Source organism: Mollisia scopiformis (genome assembly GCF_001500285.1).
Source record: "Mollisia scopiformis unplaced genomic scaffold LY89scaffold_35, whole genome shotgun sequence".
NCBI classification, from domain to species: Eukaryota; Fungi; Ascomycota; class Leotiomycetes; order Helotiales; family Mollisiaceae; genus Mollisia; species Mollisia scopiformis.
Window position 1 is genome coordinate 264,593 of NW_017263615.1, and position 18,886 is coordinate 283,478.

Genomic DNA, 18,886 nt, shown 5'->3' on the forward strand with positions numbered 1-18,886 from the left:
AGGTTTAGCATTGCTGGAGATCACAACCTCTTCTACGATAGATCTTCGTCTCTTGTTATCTTGACAAACTCGCCCCATTTTATTACAGCGTCTTTCCTTCACTTCGGACTAGTCAATCCCCCACAAAAAATCTTCTTTAATTCTTTAGAGATACGACTCATACGCGTGTTGTCACTTGGAATTCCATTGTATCCACTTTTACGCGCTGTTTCAGTCTTAAGTTAGGGTGCTTTTAGTGCCAGCTATCCCCACCCTCAAATATCCCCAATCCTGCTCCTGTACTTCGATTTTTCAAACTGATCAATAACACTCTTTTCTGCCCGTATCATTGCCGTCATTCTACCGCCGCTAATCGGATATATGTGCAGCTCAGCCGTTTGCTTGACAATCTCGTCACGATATACAGGGACATCCTTTCTCCTGAGGAGGGAAGTGGCCGTGCAAGTGTGAAGGTGGGTTGGGTTACTAAGAGGAGACATGTCGCAGCTACGCAACGTTTTATTGTATTTTACCTCACTTTACTTACTAAAGCATGTGATGAAGTTGGGTGGATGGTAGCCAACAGAGGTGGACTATCTACCAAGGAAGAATATCAAACAATGTTTAGGTGGACACAGTGAGGTCGAGCCCACCAACTAGGTGGCTCAATTAAAGTTATTGCCAAAGCACTAGTTGCGAACTGGTAGATCATACTTTTGCTGAAATCGGTTATTTCTTCCGGCTGGTATTGGTCGTCCAGTCGCATTCGCTGGCGAGTTTCTGTTTTAATCCGGTAGTGGACAAGATCTCTCATATGAGGAGCACGATGTGGACATGGCCTGTTGTATCCATGGATATCCGAGTCAAGACTCAAATCCATTTCGTTGCTGCTGAGCAACGAGAGAGTATGATTTGATACGCATATCCTTGCCAAGATGATGACATACTTATGCTACTTTATCCAGATTACACTCCACAAACTTTATCTCACTTCAACTTTATCCACATCATACCCCACAAGCTAGATCTCAGATCACTGCCGAACTCCTTCCCGAGAACATAGTCTCGGGATAGCGAAGTAAAGTAGCATTTACCTCCCTTTTCTTCGCTTATATAAATATGTCGTGTTTCTCTACGTTTTCTGTTCAACAAGATCAATTGTCATAGAACTCGATTAAGCTTCAGTATTCATTATATCAAACCGTCAAGATGATGTATAGCACCGCACTTGTGGCAGCAATCCGGCTCTTTGCTAGGTCGCAAGCCTATGCCATCGAATCTCGCTAAGCGGTACATACGCTCATACCTCGACGTTCCGATTCGCAAAGCTAACTCCATACACCATCAAGCCCGGAGGATCAGGTCCCTACCCAGCCGTACGTCTCATCCCTCCTCCTACTCCCAGTACCCAACCTAACAATCCCCTAGACCTACTCCACAGACACCGCCCTCCCCGAGCAAACAATCTTCATGCCCGCAACCGTCCCCTCCACCCTCAAACTCCCCGTCATCCTCTGGGGCGTCGGCGGCTGTTCCGACACCGGGACATCCATCGCCCCCTTCCACGAAGGCCTCGCCTCACACGGCTTCATGGTAATCGCCAACAACGGCCCCACCACCCGCACGCAAACCACAGCCGCATCCCTCACCGCCGCCGTGGACTTCGTCTACAAAGTCGCCGGCACACCAGGGAGGTATGCTAAAACCCGCATGGTGGTCAGCGGCTGGAGTTGCGGCGGGCTGGAGGCGTATGTTGTGGCGAACGATACGCGGTTTAGTACCGTGGGCATCTTTAGTAGTGGGGAGTTTGCTGCTGCGGATAGTTTGGCGGTGGCAGGTAAGATTGATAAGCCGATTTTTTATTTTCTGGGGGGCAGTTCGGATATTGCTTATGCGAATGTAAGGTCCCTCTCGCTTTTTCGATTGTTGGAATGATAAGAGGTGTTGATGTGATGTGTTGGGTAGGGTGAACGTGATTATAGTGATTTGCCAAAGTCGACACCAGCGTGGTTGGGGAATGATGGGAAGGGACACGTTCATCAATTTACGGCGCCGGATGGGGGGATGATTGGGGATGCGGCGGTGCATTGGGCGTAGTGGTTGTTGAGGGGGCATGTGAGTGCGTCGACGTTTTTTACTGATGGTAAGGAGGCGATGGCTGCGGGGTGGACTGGGATTTTGAGTCAGGGTTTGGGGACGATTAATGTTACTGCTATTTGAAAGATAGTCGGGTGAGTAATGGATGGCCGATGGCAGGAGATGGAAAGAAACGTAAATATCTTGTCAGGTAGGGTTGTGTTATAAAGAATGATTCTGGCTTGCCTTGGTCTCTAAGAACGGTGAGATTATTGAGATCCGACAGGTCTATCATCTTTGTCAGGTCCCGATGTGCACATCATTGTATATGAGAACGAATCATCAAGCAACGTAAGAGCTCAACTGAGTGAAGGAGCGATGTCAATGTGAAGATCCCGTTGAAGCTCTGTTGCTCGTGTAAACTCTTGTTTGCCTAATTCATCAACCAAATATGGCAGATCTTATCTATTATTGGATGAAGAGGAAATTTTCGATTACAAAAGTGAAGATTAGTCAACTATTGCAAGCAGTGATTTTAGACCCCTTTAAGCCGCAGGAGACATCAAGGATTAGACACCTCGAGTCCCGTCACCAAGCTCAATGTCTACCAAAGGGAGTCCGCTAGACTCGTTTAGTTATTTCCTCTTTGACAGACGAACTAACGTTATTCACCGCTTCACACCTTTCGAAGCTCGCACCGTCAACAGCTTGCAGATAACTCAATGTTTTCTCCTTCTTCGGAGCAATAAGAACGTGCTCGAGCATAACCAAAACTCGCTTCCTACTACAGTATTGAAAAGGGGACTTTGACCCACTCTCGCTTGATTCAGCCACCGCCACCCCCACTTTTACCCCGCGTTTGAAGGATTTACATCCTCGATCCAACAATTCAATTGAAGTCGTGTATTGTTGAATGTATATTGATCCAGCTTTGCGTTACAAGACAGAGGAGAGGCGCATATCTCTCCGGCTGAAAAGTCTCAGGCCGAAATCGTCGATAGACTTCAGCCAGTGAGTCATGATGGGAAGGTGCTACAACCTTATCTCAGCTGTCATCTTTGCATCCACAACCGACGAGGCATCCACTTGTCTCATCGCCTCATAAAAAGATAATATCTTTTTGAGATTCGACATTGAGTTATCATTCTTTGATAATAGACGACAGAATCTCATCTTAACCTCATCTAATCTTACAACAATCAATTCATTGGACTTGAGGAGCGATATCCAGGCTACCAATCAGAGAAATTCACAAGACACCCATAAAATGTCAACTCACGACAACACCGAGATCATACCGGCAGCTTTAAAACCAGGCGATACAATAGCCCTCCTCTCCCCCTCCTCCCGTCTCAACGACATCTTCCCCCTCCGCATCTCCCGCGCAACCACTGCCCTCGAAGTCCTAGGCTTCAAAATAAAATCCATCTACACCTCCCTTCCCACCCCCTGTTCCCACCACCAACAAATCCACCACCGAGTCCAAGAACTGCACTCCGCATTCACCGACCCCTCAATCCGCGCCATAATCAGCACCATCGGCGGCCTCTCCTCCAACGAGCTCCTCCCCTTCATAGATTGGGATCTCATCCGCACGAACCCGAAGATCTTCGTCGGGTATTCGGACATCACGCTTTTGCATCTTGGGATCTTTGCTCAGGCGGGATTGAGGACTTTTTATGGACCTGCTGCTATCACGCAGTTTGCGGAGATTCCGGAGCCGTTGGGGTTTACTGTTGAGCATTTTTTGCATGTCCTCTCCCCGCGGACAGAAGATGTTGGGAAGCCGGTGGGTAGGATGCCGAGGAGCGAGGTGTGGACGGATGAGTTTGGGGATTGGGGGAATGAGGATAAGGAGCTGAAAGCGAGGAAACTGGAGAGGAATGATGGGTGGAAATGGTTGAGAAAAGGCGAATGCGAGGGTAGGATGACGGGGGGTTGTTTACCTTCTCTTCTTCAGTTGGCGGGGACGAGGTATTGGCCTTCGTTCCAGGGTAAGATTTTGTTGCTTGAGAATCCGGAGGGTGAGAGACCGGATGGACCGTTGCCGTTGGAGCAGAGTAGGAGTTTGATGGCGGATTTGGTGAATGTTGGGGTGTTGGATGAGATTTCTGGGCTGGTGGTTGGGAGACCGACAGGGTATCAAGGGGAGGAATTGAAAGGTTATGAAAAGGTGGTGTTGGGGATCTGTTCTGGGGTCAAGGAAGATGGGACGGAGAGGAACTTTCCGATTCTGTTTGGAGTTGATGTCGGGCATACGGATCCGATGCTTACGGTTCCGCTGAATGCGATGACGAGGTTGTCGTCTGAGGAGGATGTGTGGGAAGTATTGGAACCGTCTGTGAGCTAAATTCAATTTTCATGAAATGTGAGTTTTGCTATTAGGGTCCATGATCGTTATTAAGAAGTATGGAGCTGAATTTTCTGAGGTCTAGCCTTCTGCAGAGAATTATACACCATCTAATCATGTTATACCTCCGAAGGAGAAGTCCACTACAGCTCTACTTTTTCGACATCTTCTTAAACTGCATGAACTGTTTGAATGCCTCCATATCGTCCTCCCCAAAATCCTCCTTCGTAACCACCGTCGTCGTAGTTTTCGAAGGCCCCGGCGCAGCCGCTTTACCTGGCCTGTGATTCTCAAGGGCGTCTTCTCCATCCTCCTCATCCTCATCTTCATCCTCATCCTCCTCCTCGGTCTCAGAAGCAACCTCGAAATCACTCTCAGGATCTCTACCATTGCGTCTTGAAGGCCGAAGACCTGATCTCGCTACGCTTGGCGGTTTCCCAACATGTTGAGCCCCAAAGTAATCCGACCTCATATTTTCTTTCCTGGCGATATCGGCATCTGTGTCTCCAAGTGTATGCTTCAGGTATCTGTCGAATTCTTCGGATGCTTCGGCAATGATTTCGAATTGTGATTTGCCTAGGAATGGGAGCTCTGCTCCTGGCTGACGCGCTTCGTATTCGGCCAGCGCAATAGCTGTTTGGAATGCGTTGCGGATTTGTCTATGTAGCCAATCTGTTAGCATAGATTAAGGTTGACTGGATACAAGTGAACATACCGTCCATTCCAAGTACTGAGACCGCTCTTTTCTAGTCGTTTGAAATGCGACTTTGCGAATCTCAGGATCTCTTTCTGCTTGATCTTGAATTCCACCATCTGCGACTTCTTCTGTTCGTCGACTGTCCTCTTAATAAATACCTCGTATAGTTTCGCGGTGGCATCGAGGCTTAGGTGAGGATAAAATAAGCTCATATGAATCCTGGACTTGAAAGCGGGATCGATGCTCCCTACTCGATTTGTTGTCAAGAATAGGATGCCCTGATCTCTTAGACACTTGCAATATGGGAGGGAATGTGAACTTACGCTGTAGTACTCCAAGGTACGCAGAAACACACTGACCACTGCATTGCGTCTCATGTCTGACTTTCCACTAGAATCACGCTCATTAATATCAGAATTCTCTCCTAAGTCGTGAAGTCTAGCTCACCGTTTCGCCAAGAATACACTACACTTTAGTTAGTGATAGGAACTTAAGCATGCTGATTCGATGTTCTACTCACTCTGCTTCATCCAAAAGAAGCACACATCCCCACTTGTGAGCCAATTGAAAGTTGTAGTCCAAATTCTCTTGAACTTCCCCGGCAGTCTCACCGATATCTCCGCAAGTGACAGGGAAGAGGGGTCGTTCCGTGAGGTCTGCGACGCATTCTGCTGTTGAGGTTTTACCAACACCTATTTCAAACTCAGTATTGCCTGCGCGAATATCTGCATGTAATCATACCTGGTTCCCCGTGCAGAAGAATGATCAGACCCTTCCCTAGAAAGATGTCAGATATTGCTATTGCCCCGGAGATATCGACCAACCTTTCCCTCGCACCAAGTCCATGGCGGCGCCAACTTTTGATGTTGCAGCGGAGTTCTGAGCTGAGGACCTTGCATGATCTTGTACCAAGGCTTTGACTGTATCTTTGTGTAGTTCTGGTCTGAAATCAATTAGGCAATGTTACAGTGAACCATTATGGAGCGCGAAACTTACAAGACAAGATCATCAAATGTACTCTCGTACTTGACTTCGGACAGCGCATTAATCCTGAGAGTGACTGTTCGGAATCAATCAGTATTCATGGGATGGAAATGTGCTTGCTTACTCCACCGTCTACTTCTCAAGACGAACCCATACGCCCAGAAGGGAAGCAACATGATATCATCTCCCTCGATCTCGTGAGCTTTTCGGTGCGCCAACGATTGCCTGTGATCCCTAAAGTAAGTGCTGAACCTCGATTCATCCCAGTCTTGATCTTTGTAAGTAACATCACTTCCGCAACCTACTCTCATGAGCTGATGGAAGTGCATTGAACAGAGTGGGAAAACGTACAGCCTTCACTATACTTCGGATGGTGATGGCAGAATATAGGGATAACTGTTTCGCGCTTGTCGGGTTCGGTGAGATCACCCTCGCTGATCTTCAGATCGGGGTTCCACTCCGCATTCTTGTTGATTGCCAGTGTCATGTCGACTATGACTTGAGCATCAATCTACTTGTTTTAGTCCAATCATCTTGTACGATCCAAGATATCTTACCTCCTCAACAGGCTCATCCAGCGTCTGACCAACCAACGTCTTGTGCGCATATGGAGCCTTCGTCAACTCAAGGTATTGAGTTCCTTGTTCGATTAAGGTCTGCTTCAGAGTGGTGAATGAGGGGTCGAATTTCATCGGGTAGATGGGTAAGGATGTGATAGGTTGAAGACCGCGGAATCTAGTTTTGTATTTAGCTGTGCAAGTCGGATTGAGAAACGGAGTCATCGTTTACCGTCGGATGGAATGGGTGTATAGCTTCGGCCCATACACTGAGCCATTATAGTTGAGGTTGTAGCAATCTACCATGAACCCTTCCAGTGGCGTAGGTTTCTTGACCGGGTCGATTTTGTCAATCAGGATTTCACGGCCTCCCTGATCACAGGTTTTAGCATGAGTAGGAACATCAAAGCTGAAGATGACCAGGAGGAACTTTGAATACCTACAGTATAGCTAATGACTCGAAACGCCTCGGAATCTCCAGCAGGATCTATGATAAGGTCGCCAGGATTGAACAGGTGCCACAAATCCTGGAACTCAATATGGGTAGCGGTGCCTTCTTTGATTTTCCTCCTCAGCTCAAACGTCGGTTTGAGATCTACATCCAGAAACTCGATCAATAACTTCAAGTCTGCAAGAAGATCCTTGTTGTCGAAGTCAGGAAGTTCCTTCTTTACTCCAGGAACTTCTGGCACATTGGCTGCTTGCTGGGCCTCTTTTTCAATCTTCAGTTCCAAGGCAGGAACTTCAGCTCTAATTTTTTCGTCGTATGTTACGAAGAGCTTGAATGGTCGTAAGAAAATGACTGGTGCCGGGTTTTCAACGTTCCTGGTGTATCCGACCGACAATAGTTCTTCTCCAGAGATACGCCCAAGAAGGGATAGCAATGCGCGGGATCTAATTCGCAGTCTCTCTGGGATTGAAACGATGCTGCCCTCTGTTGCTGGTCTGTTCGAAGCGTCGATCTTGGGGTCCACAGTATTCGTGGGTGAGTTCTCCGAACTCTCAGCCGTAGATTCCGACACTCTTGGTGCGTTATGATCGGAGATCAGAACCTCCACAGCCGGTCGTTGTTTGTCTGGAATGTTCTTGGATTCGTCATTGAGTCTGAATCCCGACAGGTTGGAACGTCTCAGCTTATGTTCGTACACTGGTTGCTTCGATGTCTTCTTGACTTCGAAGTCTGCTGGAAGTCCGTCGACGTCTCGGCGCAACAGTTTAATCTCCTTCTCCATCTCTTTAATTCTTATATCAGTCCAGGTCAGGTGCAGTACTGCTTGCTTTGCTCGAATGTCGAGCTTTTCGTCGTCTTTTTCTTGGTTGAATAGGTTCTTTGATTGTCCGTAGAAGTTCTGGGATCGGTAGGCGTTCTGGATGGATCGGTGCAGATTATCTTGGTCGTTGGTTGAGGCCTCAGCAAATACCTCGGTGACGGTATCTACAGCCTTGGTTGTAGTACTTGATGCTTCGGAAGCACCGGCCACGCCATTACCGGCCGTATTCTCTCCATCGACAACCTTCAGCTCGTCCTCCTTGACATCTGGCACTGAATGATTGGTATTGGCGTTCGAAATCATGTTGTTGTCCTGGCTGTTACTCTTAGCTGGTGTTGGAGCGGTCATCTCTGGCCCACCAACGATGGAAGCGGCGCTGAGGTGCGATGTGGCATCGTTCCTGACCGGCTGGTCTGGAGACATGGCTGGTAGAGAAATTTTGCAGTATTCTATTGCAATACAAAACCATTGAAAGTTTGTTTGGGAATTGAAATAGATTTAATGCACGACATTCGTATTCCCACGGAACTGTCGTGCCCACGCTAGGGCCTCTTCGTGGGATGTGGCTGCATAATTGGGAAACGTGACAGAGCGCAATCTCAGTCATCATGCAGCAGGATTGCTCTCTAGTGCCAATTAGCTGCTCTGTGACGGACCGTTCTGCGGGGAGTAACGGAAGAAGGACGAAAGGGGTTGCTGTGCCGCCAGAAGCGCATGGGAGGTCGGATAAGATACGACCATCTTTGGCCCCCACACCTCTTTCAAACACTTTTGACGCTGCAGGACTCGGTGAGCTAATTCGGTCATATAGGCTATGCATTCAACGTATTCCTCATCCGTTAGAGTAGATTTGAGCATGAAACAAATGTTCATGGGCTGATTCTGTTCGAGACGTGGCGGCATCCCGAAGATATAATTCGCGAAGGAATTGGCGAAAGCTGAAATTCACAAGCGCGCGCTTGAGAGGATAGGTTAGGAATCCTGCGACAGTCATTCCCATACTTAATCGAGTAAGCAGAACGCTGTTGCCTAGTTCCTTCACTGTCACCTCAAACAAAAGAAATTAAGGTTGAAGTGGTTGAAGATTTGCAGGCGAACAGACATTCTACCCCACGTCGGTATTATATACCCCTACACCTTGAGAAGGAGATCACTCCGTCTTCGTGAATCTCTTCCCACGAGCGCAAATCACACATTCCCTGGTCTCCCGTAGTGCAATCAAGCACTTGATATACCAACAATGGAAACAGATATACTGGAACAAGTGCAAAATTTGTATCCTACTCGTCGGCCGAACGAAGCTGCCTTGTTCATCGAGAATAGAGTGATTCTCTCACAGGAAAGCGATTTACCAATCTACGAAAGTCAACTCGACCAGTTCGTATCCAGAGAAGCAGCGTACAAACAGCAAATAATCAGGTTTGTGAACCGCACATTTTCTCACGGCGTCGGAAATTAACCTTAAAACAGTGCAGAACTATGGAAAAATGCAGATGAAGAAAAAGAGAAACTCTTTGCTCTGGTGGAACAAGTTCAAGCCAAACTCAGCAAGACCAAGGTTCCACAGAAGAACACTAAATTGAGGAGTTGCAAATGGGAGGAAGTGATATCCGAAGTGAAAGACACGAGTCAAAAGTGGAAGACCTCCCCCAGTCGGACGGCGAGAGCACGCAGATGTGTTGAGAAACTGGGCCAGGATTCGGGAGCGCTTCAAGCTTGGGTGGGGCTTTTACCTGCTGGAGATTATGGGTCGAGGTGAGCATTCCGTGAAACTATCGGTGTGGGAATGTTAACAGTCTCTAGCATCTGTGGAGCATTCAAGCTTGCGATTGGGGTAAGTTAGATCAAATTCTGCTCTGAAGCGCATGCTGATCAACGACGCAGGCTGCAAGCCAATTACACAAAGTTGAAGATTGCATTTTCGACGCCCTTGTCGAGATCCCGGAATGTATGGAGAACGCCCGAAGATATGTTTCGATCTACAAAGATCACCCCGATCAATACTTAGAGCGCAAAACATTCGACCTCTACCTAGCCGTCCTTAGAGCACTAAGTCACATAATGCAAGCCTTTGCAGATGACGGAATTCGTAAGCTCACGATCATTATCGTGATGAAAGGATTTAGCTAACCCTACTGAATCACAGACAGATTCTTGGGCTCGATGGCAAAACAATCTACATACAAAGAAGAGCTTTTCAAATCTGTTCAAGAGGTCAAGAAACTCTCAGGGAAGATCAAGGAAGAAGCGCAGCAGTGCTTAGCTGAACGGCAGGCGCGAATGAACAAGACGATCGATGAGACGCATAGAAGTGTTGACAAGACAGAGAAACTTGTACAATCGATCTACTGTATGCTGGTGGAACGAATGACGAGCGAGAGCAAAGGTCTTGGTGAGTAGCTCATACTCTGCGAGGTTTCTATGCTCATGCAGACAGCACTAGCAAACCTCCAAGCGAGTGCTGGAAGTACGCCCAAGAAAGCAATCATGGGACCTCATCAAAGTAAGTCTTACGCAAAACACTGCTCTGACTTTAGGCTCGGCTGATAGGAGCAGGCCTAAAAGAAACAAAGAAACTCCTCAAAATGCTAGACTACAACGCCAGGCTTCCAGCTGACGACCTGGAGGCCTGCCTCAAGCTTGCCGATCTTCTAGATGAGGAGCCAATGGCAAGGGCAGCAGCTATGGTCCAACACGACAAGCTCAGGATTTGGTTAGCTGAAGGCTCTTCATCACGTGCTCTCCTCGTGAACGGCAACAGCGACCTTGGGAGCGCCGAAGGGCAATCACCTCTCAGTCTTGTGGATGCAGAACTGGTCAAGATCTCGGAGAGCATGGAGGCAGCTTTCGTCATCAAATACTTCTGCGGTCTGCATACACAGAACCTTGATCCATCTCCAGCATCTTCGCCGGTAGGGATGATGGCCAGTCTCGTTGGTCAGCTACTGAGTCAGATGATTGACAGGGAAATGGATGTCGATGTCTCGTTCTTGGAGAAGTCGAACTGGAAAGATGTGGAGAGCCACAACCTCTTTGCGCTGTACATGGTGTTTCGAAATCTCGTGGAACAACTGCCACCAAAGACACTCCTGGTGTGCGTACTGGATGAAGTGAGCTTGTACGAAACTAGAAGTATGGGAGGAGAGACGGATACGGTGATGAGACGTTTGACTCGCCTTGTGGCCAATTCGACGGACGTTACGTTCAAAATGTTAGTCACTTGTAGAGGTCGGGCACTGGACTTCCAGCAATACTTTCACCCAGACATTCTAGATCTTGATGAAGACATAGAGGTGGATGACATGGCGATGTGGAACATCAAGCATATTAGAGGTAGCGAATGAATGACTTCCAGATGTTGAAGGCCGACGGACACTTGTCATGTGGGAAGCATTTCACCACAAACATGAAGAGAGGTTGCGAAGCCAAAGACAGACACATTAAGTAGTTTCAACTTCAACAACAAGCAAAACCAAAAAGTGGTATACCAATACTCCCCCCAAGCAAGCACGCAGCATAAATATGTGGCGTTTAATCCACCTCTACTCTTCTCCATCTCCCAACAACATTATATCCGTATTATATCATCATTCTCCCTGAACAAGACGTCCAGACGAGACTCCGTATATAGTTTTTGATCGATATATCTTCACAAAGCCAAGAAAGCCAAGAGAAGACCTCCAAATCCACCAGCAGAAGCGATGTAGGGAAGGTTGTTGGCACCGGCAGCTTTCGAGCTCGATGTCGCAGCCACAGATCCAGTACCTGAAGCACTTGTGCTTGTAGTCGCAGATCCAGATCCTATCCACCTCGTCAGCGCCAATTGCCTCCCATTTTAGCACAAAACTCACCAGTAGCTTGGCCCGCCGTTCCAGTTGCCCCAGCAGAAACACTCGTCACACTTCCACTGCCCACACTGACAGGCGCCGCAGTTTGGCTTGTTGGATAATAGGATTGGATACAAGAGTCCAGGCAAGCCTCATATGCATTGTTGGCAGAGGTGGAACCGTCTCCTTTGGGGCAATTATCTGCGCAGACATTGGTCTGGTTCACTTGCACCGAGTTTGGATGTGCGGATCCAACACAAGCTGCTTGGCAGTTGACATCGCCAGGTTTGCAGGCAGCGAGACAGGAGGCGGTCGGTGATATGGAGTAGGTGGTCGTTGTAGGATCGACAGAGGAGGTGGTGTCTGCTCTGGGTGCGAAGAAACTGGCAGTTGCGACGGAGAGGAGAGCGAGGATGACGGCAGAGGACTTCATCTTGAGCTTCGAGTAACTTTTCCAATTAATTGACAATAATAAAGCAGAATAATCAAACGCAGTGAGGGTAAGAACGAGCGTGAAGGGATCCTAACGAATGTGGTACAGAAAGAAATGAAGAGTCTCACGAGAATCATGAGTTTGGACCTCGTATTTAATTTCAAGCTTTCAATTAGCCTTGTCCCAGTGGGCTGTTCCCCGCGAAAATGATTGGCGTAGCCCTGGCTCATCGCGCCACCATCGTGCTAATTCGGGCCCTCGTAGCCTGTAGTTTTAGCGTGTGGGGTAAATTTAGAATTGCTTGGCGATACGAAAATATCTCAGAGGCAAAACAAACTTTTCTTATGCTTTAAGCAGCGGTCACCAATTTCGATCATGATGGTCTGAAAGAATGATTCAATAAAAGGGCATGCCACGATATCTTCTCTGGGGGCTTTGGAAGCTTCAATACGTCAAAGTTTCATGGTCAAGCGACTCATCAAAACGTGAGGGTGCAAGCCCAAATATTAAGTGATTTTTGCGCCGAACGAAAGCCTTGCCACATGCTACCAGTCAAAGCCGTGAGTAGTGTTAGATAACAAGTTTATGAGAGGATGCAGGAGTATAATGACATTTTGCATTCGCAACTTCCTTTTATCAGATGACGTGTAAGAATGTCACGGAAATCGGATGGGCAGTAAAGAATGTATTGATAAGTCTAAAGAGCTGAAGTCCAGCAGCAGGAGGAGGATATAAGTGAGTGTTGACAGCTAGCACTAAAAGCCCCTGAACTAAGCCTAAAACAGCGCATAAAAGTGGATACTCTGGCATTCCAACTGACATTCCAACTGACACCTTTCAGCGAAGAGGGAAAGTGCCTTCTGAGTTACACAAAGTCCCGATTAGGTCAAGCCTAATAAGTAGACCAATCTTCACACGGAAAGCAAAGCTTTTCTTCAGAGAAGATCACCGAGGCTTCTAATCATCTCTCCACCGATTAAGGGACAGAAATCGACTTCGATCAGCGCATGCACCCCACATCATGAGCACCCATTACCGCAACCGCCGCCTTTTCTCGAGCGGAGGTAGAACCGTGTACACTTGGAGCGATTACACCAACGAAGTTCGACGTCTCAGTGAGGACCATGACACCATAGTCATCAACACAGATGGAGGATGTTCCAACAACGGCTATTCCAACGCACAAGCTTCGTACGGCGTGTTCTTCGGCCCAGATTCGACTTTCAATGAATGTGGCGAACTACCCCACGACCTCAGACAGACGAGTCAGACCGCTGAACTCTATGCTGCTAAGATGGCTCTTGAGACAGTGCTCTCCATGGTTTATAATTACGAAGGTTATCAGATGGGTGGCTTTGAGCGTGTCGTTTTGTTCAGCGACTCCGCATGGCTGATCAATGGCATTACAAACTGGATCTGGACGTGGGAGCGGAATGGATACAGGAATTCGAGTGGACGAGTAGTTTCCAATTGGCAGTTGTGGGAGGAGTTGCATAATATGATTCTGGAGATACAAGGAAACGGATTCGAGGTGTGCTTCATGCACGTGAACAGAGAGTCCAATCGGGAAGCAGATGCTTTAGCTAGGTCTGTGTTGTATTGAAATGTTGGTTTGCTGCTTTCTTTCCCTCTTCTCGAGGTTCCATGTATGGTTCAAGCATTCTAGCGGATACTGGCAAGTCTCCAAAACTGTCGTGCTCTCTCAATCCAGCACATTCAAGTGGCCAATGACCAATCCGTCCCAAGCCGGCTCACAAAAGCATTTCATTATCTACTGTAACCCTTTCTTAACAGGCTCCCTCACCATTCCATAGCTACGATGAACATCATATCCCCTGTACTTCATCCCAAACTCATTCAAATCCTGATCAAACACCACTTTGTCCTCAAACCCAAAACGTGCATACAGAATTCTCGCTTTCGGGAAACTGTTACAGTACATTGGCAAACCTGCTTCATCGGCTTTCTGCACGCAGTACTGGACCAGTTTTGAACCAAAGCCTTTACCCTGGTATGATGGGAGCGTAGCACAGGATGTGAGCCCTATTATCCAGTGAGTCAGAAACTTGAGCAGGAAGTCGGTCCTGGGAGAATACAATAGCTCTTTCTCCCCAGCATCAGCCCCTCTGTCTTGCGAAAGCACTCGCCAGACGCCCACGCAAACTCCGGATCGAAGCCCTTCATCGGTGCCGCCTTGCTGTACTCCTTCGTTTCTCCCTCTTTAAGCGTTATACTTCCCAAGCCTACGATTTCGTCTCCGTACGTGAGTTTCAGGAGTTCGGAATCGGGGTCGTGGAATTTGGCGGTTAGGCGCGCGGTGTAGAAGCGAGTCATGCCAGATGTGGAGGGCCAGCTGGGGAAGAAGAAGGCCATGGTGGGTTCGGGAAATAGGGCGGCTACTAAGATGCTAGCGAGAGTGGGGATGTCGGCTTCTGTTGCTGGTTCAAGGAGGAGGGGTCGAGGTGGTGGGGAAGCCATGATTGGTGTGAGACGTGTGGGTCGCTTCTCCAGAGATATAGTTTGGAGTTAAAAAGGTATTGTTGAAAGTTACTACTGAATTGCCACCTCAACATGAAGTCAAGAGGAAATGTATACTCGTTTTATTGAGTAATTGAACACGAGAATGTCGTGCGAGCTTTCTTCGGTGAACCATAAGTGGACCCTGGTCCGTAAGACCGGTCGAAACTTTTGCTTGGCAACTCTGCAGAGCTTCTTGCTTTGGAAAGTGATTAAGAAGAATAAGAAAACAACATGGTTATAGAAGCGGCGGTTGGTCCCAAATTCAGATATATCATCCGAGCTAGCCTTACGGAGTACCCCTCCATGTCTGGCACTTATAGAGCCAAACGGTCGTCTGTTCTCAAAAGTCCGTGGTGAGCGAGTCTTGTTAAGGTCGTCGTTATGTTCAAGCCTCGAATCTCACCACCCACCGAAACCGCCAAAAGATCCGGACATAAACTCACTGTCCTTCATCTTGCCGCCCAGATACACCTCCACCGAGCCCCCTGGCCACTTGTCTGTATCCCCAATCGTAATCTCGAGCTTCTTCCACGCCTTCGATAGAGCTTTTACAGGACACCAAAATGCACATATTGCGCAGATAGCGCGCGGAGCGCAAATACCGGCATCTGGCTGTCAAATGGCGCAACTTTTCGTTCCTTCTCAGGCAAAGGTATTTTTAATTCGTGTGTAAGTTATTACAAGTCTGGAGTAATTGTACATCACCCAGCTACATCTAAGCAGAGACAAAGCAGTAATTACTGCCAGTATTTGACGATCCGCTGGCCTTGTGAAACAACCAACAAGTGGATGGTCCTAAAACGAGGACTGGAAACTCACTCATCTCTCAATCCATAAGAAGAAGAATGAGCTGCCTACTACAATCCTTCCCAACCTCGCAGTACTTCCTCTCCAGAATACCGACGCTCCTTCGTTCTTTAGCATCTTCAGCGCGCAATCGACTGTCGACGTATATTGTGACTTTGCTTCGAGAGTCTGCATACGAGTCTTGACAGTATCAAATGGCATCGTTGAATATCTATTCACACCACGTCAGTGCCATGTATCAGTACAAGCCGGCAGGGTAATCACTTACACAGTAAAGACACCAGCTAAAGCACCAATAGCAAAGGTGGTCCCTCTACCAAGATTAGCATTCTGATCTGTTTGTCCTGATTGCAGAATCGCTCGTTCTATGTCAAACATGCTATTTTTTGTTGCAGGAGACGGCTTACCTTTCATACTACTGAAACTCAGCATTCGTGCAAAACTGACGGAAACCTGGCGCATCGTGACCGCAGAAACACCACGATACACACCTCCAATCCCCGTCTCTTTTATCAAGCTTATAGTACCATGTATCATACCTCGATACTGTGGTCGAGCCCTCTTTGCGTCCTCGATTCTGTGCAGTATTAGCTTGAGTTGCATAGTCCACGATCGAATTCAAACTCACAAAGCCGTTTTGACCGTTTCAAAAGGGGTGACTACAAGCACACTTTCCATAACGCCCGCACTCATCGCGGCGAGTAGTGCACGTCCGCCACTCAATCGCTTTTGCTCATCTTCAAAGACTCCTCGGATGCTGTCAAATGCCAAGAATCGCACTGAGGCCTTCAATGCCGTCCCGAGTACGACCGTGCTACAACCCACATATAATGCGGGAATCCCTCTTTCGGCTGCTGTCTTATAGACCAACACGAAAGGATTGCTGGGTTGTGAGAATACAACAGGACTTGTTTGCGGGTTTGAAGCATGGCGGCTCGCACCTCACCACCGACAACGACAATAGAATGGAAAATGCATGGCATACCATAGCCGTTGATGGGGAATTCTTGGCATTTGGAGCAAACTGAAGCATCGCCTTGGCAAATTCGAAAGGGTAGGTTACGAGACCTTCCACCGCACCCGCGGCACATCCAGCAACCAGCGACTTCCATGGCGGAGGCGCAACTTTCTGGACCTCTTCGAGCGACATGTCTCTAGGTAATCAATCAGCAGTGTTGTATTCACTACGACGGAGGTGTATAATTACTCTCATAGAAAAGCCGGAGGCTGTTTCTCTGCAAATTACAGAAGTGATGCTGATTGAATGGGCAGGCGCACGAACCCGTACACAGAGATAACCGCGGATTTGGGATATCACGCTAGTAGGGCACTATGAAATGGACATCCACTTTTATCTCCATTTTGTTGCTCCACTTTTAGCCCACCTAGAGCCGCGGAGGCTCTTCAGCCGTGTCCTATCAACCAGCAGCCACTCACTCCCTTCTTTCTCATTTCTATGTCCTCCAATATCCGACTACTCATCCATACGATTTCACGTTGATCAAGTTTTACATAGCCAGGAATGACATGTTAGATATATTTTGCTTCATTTTTTTCCACCAATTGTTCTCTACGATGTATACAGCTAATTACAGACTATCGACCTTCCTTCACGGCTCCTCGACACGGTCTGGAGCTCTCTCAATACCTCACGCTTTTGACATCTTTCCACCTTCCTTGTCGGTGTCTGTGTCTTCGACGTGCTTCGGCTGCTCCTGACCTGCCTTATCGTGCAGCATATCTTCTAGATCTTGGTTCGTCTGGTAAGGCAACTTCCGCGCAGTACTCACGACATTGAAAACGTGAGAATTTTCGAAGATGTGATCAATTTCTTCAAGGGATCTGCCATTTGTCTCCGGGAAGAAGAAGAACACGATCGGTACGAAGCTGACGTTCAAGACGGCAAATATGATCCAGTAGCGGTTGGACAGATTAGTCGTCCCGGGAGGAGAGATCTGGCCAACGACGAATTGACACAGCCATTGCGTGGCGTTGGCTATGGCTGTAATGGGTACTCGCATGCGGATGGGAGCAATTTCTGTGGCGTACAGGAATGTCAAGCCGAGGAAGCCGATTGGGTAGAAAAAGTCGTATAGGTATATGAATACAACGGCAGCACTCGCGGTTGTAGACGAGCCACCTGTGCCTGCCATCACAGCCATACATACAGCGAGGCCAGCAGCGCTGAACATGAGGAGTTTTCTCCGCCCAAAGCGATCGACGGTGAAGAGTGGGATGAGAGAACAGCATGTTTGGGCGGTGACCAAGGTGCAGCTCAAGATGCGGGACTTGTTAGCCTTGAATCCGAGATCTGAAAATATGGTGCTGGTTTAGAATACCAAGGCCGAAATGCCGCACATTGGCTGGAACATCTAACCTGTCATGGCCAAAATGGTCCGGTGCAAGTAGCGTTCTTTGCCGTTTGTGAGCAGCAGTTTCAAGCTTCCCCTCGAGCTCTCCAACGATAGCTGAATACGATCCATTTCTGCACTGACGTCGAGAGAGTACAGATCCTCGTCTGCCAGAGCGGCAAGTGTTCTTCTCGCTTCCTCGAGACGTCCTTGGCAGAGCCAGCGCGGCGATTCAGGCATGAAAAACAAGAACGGCATTACGAACAGAGCAAATACAACCGGGAGAACGAGCGGGACTCGCCATTCCGCGGAGGAAGAGAAGGCAAATGTGAATGCATAAGTCACCCATTCAGAGGTCGTGATACCAGCGCTGATGCAGAGACCTTCCAAGATGACGAAAGCTCCTCGATGCTTGGTAGTCGAACACTCTGTCTGCCACACAGGAACAGATGCTGAGATGGTTCCGATGGCCCAACCGACGAGGACTCGACCGATGGTGAATTGAGCGACCGTATATGCCGAGGACTCAATAGCCAGAGCGATGATAGCTAGTATCAAGCCTGCAAGAATCGTGCGAATTCGACCAATCTTGTCACTGTACATAATACAGCTCAGAGATCCGAAAACGGCTCCTAAGTCATATGCTGCTGTGACGGCGCCTGTAGACGAATTAATCACGGCAGGCAGCACCAGATTTCTTTCTTACCTTTCACCAACGAATTGTGAGCTTTGACACTGCCTTTCGTATTGACAGTGTCGAGTTTCGGGAATTGCTTTCCTCGATCAGCATGTGACTTTTCCAAGGGAGAAGAGTCAACAAACATGCACAAAGCTCTCGAGTGTGAGAATTCCTCCTGTTGAACCATTGTTGTATCCAAACAGAAGAAAACTTGGCGCAACAACAAGCAGCACCATAGCGACCTTGAGGCGCGCTCCGCGCATCCCCAGGTATTTAGGACTGTGGTCCATTATCGAAGTGCGGCTGAGTTGACAACAGTTGGTCTATCGAGTAGGTACAATGGCTAGCGCAAACA

At 48.1% G+C, this 18,886-nt stretch overlaps 10 protein-coding genes across 10 annotated transcripts; 4 read left to right on the forward strand and 6 right to left on the reverse strand.

Annotated features, from left to right (window-relative positions):
• Nucleotides 1-254: 254 nt before the first annotated feature.
• LY89DRAFT_677557 (uncharacterized protein) lies at nucleotides 255-859 on the reverse strand (the record flags this gene model as incomplete). The annotated part of the gene is made up of 2 exons (XM_018213685.1): nucleotides 255-486; nucleotides 633-859. 2 exons carry the CDS (start codon nucleotides 857-859, stop codon nucleotides 255-257), a joined length of 459 nt encoding a protein of 152 aa, XP_018062130.1.
• A 548-nt stretch (nucleotides 860-1,407) lies between these two features.
• Nucleotides 1,408-2,076, forward strand: LY89DRAFT_600901 (uncharacterized protein; the record flags this gene model as incomplete). Its single annotated transcript, XM_018210170.1, has 2 exons — nucleotides 1,408-1,878; nucleotides 1,945-2,076. Coding segments are annotated over 2 exons (603 nt in total), but the record flags the coding sequence as incomplete, so codon positions are not given.
• An 897-nt stretch (nucleotides 2,077-2,973) lies between these two features.
• On the forward strand, nucleotides 2,974-4,614 carry LY89DRAFT_691491 (peptidase S66, LD-carboxypeptidase A). The gene is made up of 2 exons (XM_018216337.1): nucleotides 2,974-4,423; nucleotides 4,491-4,614. The coding sequence occupies exon 1, from the start codon at nucleotides 3,323-3,325 to the stop codon at nucleotides 4,403-4,405; it is 1,083 nt and encodes a 360-aa protein (XP_018062132.1). The 5' UTR covers nucleotides 2,974-3,322; the 3' UTR covers nucleotides 4,406-4,423; nucleotides 4,491-4,614.
• On the reverse strand, nucleotides 4,451-8,470 carry LY89DRAFT_660043 (uncharacterized protein). Its single transcript, XM_018212538.1, has 13 exons — nucleotides 7,087-8,470; nucleotides 6,876-7,015; nucleotides 6,644-6,821; nucleotides 6,438-6,597; nucleotides 6,211-6,387; nucleotides 6,099-6,162; nucleotides 5,927-6,045; nucleotides 5,844-5,879; nucleotides 5,623-5,794; nucleotides 5,550-5,567; nucleotides 5,426-5,492; nucleotides 5,121-5,380; nucleotides 4,451-5,064 (listed from the first exon to the last, which is right to left on the reverse strand). Exons 1-13 carry the CDS (start codon nucleotides 8,335-8,337, stop codon nucleotides 4,557-4,559), a joined length of 3,150 nt encoding a protein of 1,049 aa, XP_018062133.1. The 5' UTR covers nucleotides 8,338-8,470; the 3' UTR covers nucleotides 4,451-4,556.
• A 401-nt stretch (nucleotides 8,471-8,871) lies between these two features.
• Nucleotides 8,872-11,276, forward strand: LY89DRAFT_352668 (uncharacterized protein). The gene is made up of 8 exons (XM_018206935.1): nucleotides 8,872-8,885; nucleotides 9,015-9,333; nucleotides 9,385-9,669; nucleotides 9,718-9,748; nucleotides 9,799-10,003; nucleotides 10,061-10,306; nucleotides 10,352-10,417; nucleotides 10,471-11,276. Exons 2-8 carry the CDS (start codon nucleotides 9,155-9,157, stop codon nucleotides 11,256-11,258), a joined length of 1,800 nt encoding a protein of 599 aa, XP_018062134.1. The 5' UTR covers nucleotides 8,872-8,885; nucleotides 9,015-9,154; the 3' UTR covers nucleotides 11,259-11,276.
• Nucleotides 11,277-11,563: 287 nt separating this feature from the next.
• LY89DRAFT_677562 (uncharacterized protein) lies at nucleotides 11,564-12,174 on the reverse strand (the record flags this gene model as incomplete). Its single annotated transcript, XM_018213686.1, has 2 exons — nucleotides 11,564-11,715; nucleotides 11,766-12,174. 2 exons carry the CDS (start codon nucleotides 12,172-12,174, stop codon nucleotides 11,564-11,566), a joined length of 561 nt encoding a protein of 186 aa, XP_018062135.1.
• Nucleotides 12,175-13,027: 853 nt separating this feature from the next.
• LY89DRAFT_691495 (ribonuclease H-like protein) lies at nucleotides 13,028-13,887 on the forward strand. Its single transcript, XM_018216338.1, has one exon. It carries the CDS (start codon nucleotides 13,196-13,198, stop codon nucleotides 13,775-13,777), a length of 582 nt encoding a protein of 193 aa, XP_018062136.1. The 5' UTR covers nucleotides 13,028-13,195; the 3' UTR covers nucleotides 13,778-13,887.
• A 313-nt stretch (nucleotides 13,888-14,200) lies between these two features.
• Nucleotides 14,201-14,774, reverse strand: LY89DRAFT_352727 (uncharacterized protein). Its single transcript, XM_018206936.1, has one exon. The coding sequence runs from the start codon at nucleotides 14,650-14,652 to the stop codon at nucleotides 14,233-14,235; it is 420 nt and encodes a 139-aa protein (XP_018062137.1). The 5' UTR covers nucleotides 14,653-14,774; the 3' UTR covers nucleotides 14,201-14,232.
• Nucleotides 14,775-15,513: 739 nt separating this feature from the next.
• LY89DRAFT_742553 (mitochondrial inner membrane citrate transporter) lies at nucleotides 15,514-16,651 on the reverse strand (the record flags this gene model as incomplete). The annotated part of the gene is made up of 5 exons (XM_018220838.1): nucleotides 15,514-15,712; nucleotides 15,770-15,860; nucleotides 15,909-16,078; nucleotides 16,130-16,384; nucleotides 16,443-16,651. 5 exons carry the CDS (start codon nucleotides 16,649-16,651, stop codon nucleotides 15,514-15,516), a joined length of 924 nt encoding a protein of 307 aa, XP_018062138.1.
• Nucleotides 16,652-17,150: 499 nt separating this feature from the next.
• LY89DRAFT_789467 (general substrate transporter) lies at nucleotides 17,151-18,821 on the reverse strand (the record flags this gene model as incomplete). The annotated part of the gene is made up of 4 exons (XM_018223257.1): nucleotides 17,151-17,812; nucleotides 17,879-18,511; nucleotides 18,559-18,625; nucleotides 18,675-18,821. The coding sequence occupies 4 exons, from the start codon at nucleotides 18,819-18,821 to the stop codon at nucleotides 17,151-17,153; spliced, it is 1,509 nt and encodes a 502-aa protein (XP_018062139.1).
• Between the last annotated feature and the right edge of the window lie 65 nt (nucleotides 18,822-18,886).

Coding starts and splice junctions, on each gene's coding strand:
- LY89DRAFT_691491 (XM_018216337.1), top strand. CDS start 3,323: ATGTCAACTCACGACAACACCGAGATCATACCGGCAGCTTTAAAACCA.
- LY89DRAFT_660043 (XM_018212538.1), bottom strand. CDS start 8,337: ATGTCTCCAGACCAGCCGGTCAGGAACGATGCCACATCGCACCTCAGC. Junction 6,163..6,210: donor CTTGAGAAGTAGACGGTGGA/GTAAGCAAGCAC, acceptor GATTCCGAACAG/TCACTCTCAGGATTAATGCG. Junction 5,795..5,843: donor TCTTCTGCACGGGGAACCAG/GTATGATTACAT, acceptor AGTTTGAAATAG/GTGTTGGTAAAACCTCAACA.
- LY89DRAFT_352668 (XM_018206935.1), top strand. CDS start 9,155: ATGGAAACAGATATACTGGAACAAGTGCAAAATTTGTATCCTACTCGT. Junction 9,334..9,384: donor TACAAACAGCAAATAATCAG/GTTTGTGAACCG, acceptor ACCTTAAAACAG/TGCAGAACTATGGAAAAATG. Junction 10,418..10,470: donor AATCATGGGACCTCATCAAA/GTAAGTCTTACG, acceptor TGATAGGAGCAG/GCCTAAAAGAAACAAAGAAA.
- LY89DRAFT_691495 (XM_018216338.1), top strand. CDS start 13,196: ATGAGCACCCATTACCGCAACCGCCGCCTTTTCTCGAGCGGAGGTAGA.
- LY89DRAFT_352727 (XM_018206936.1), bottom strand. CDS start 14,652: ATGGCTTCCCCACCACCTCGACCCCTCCTCCTTGAACCAGCAACAGAA.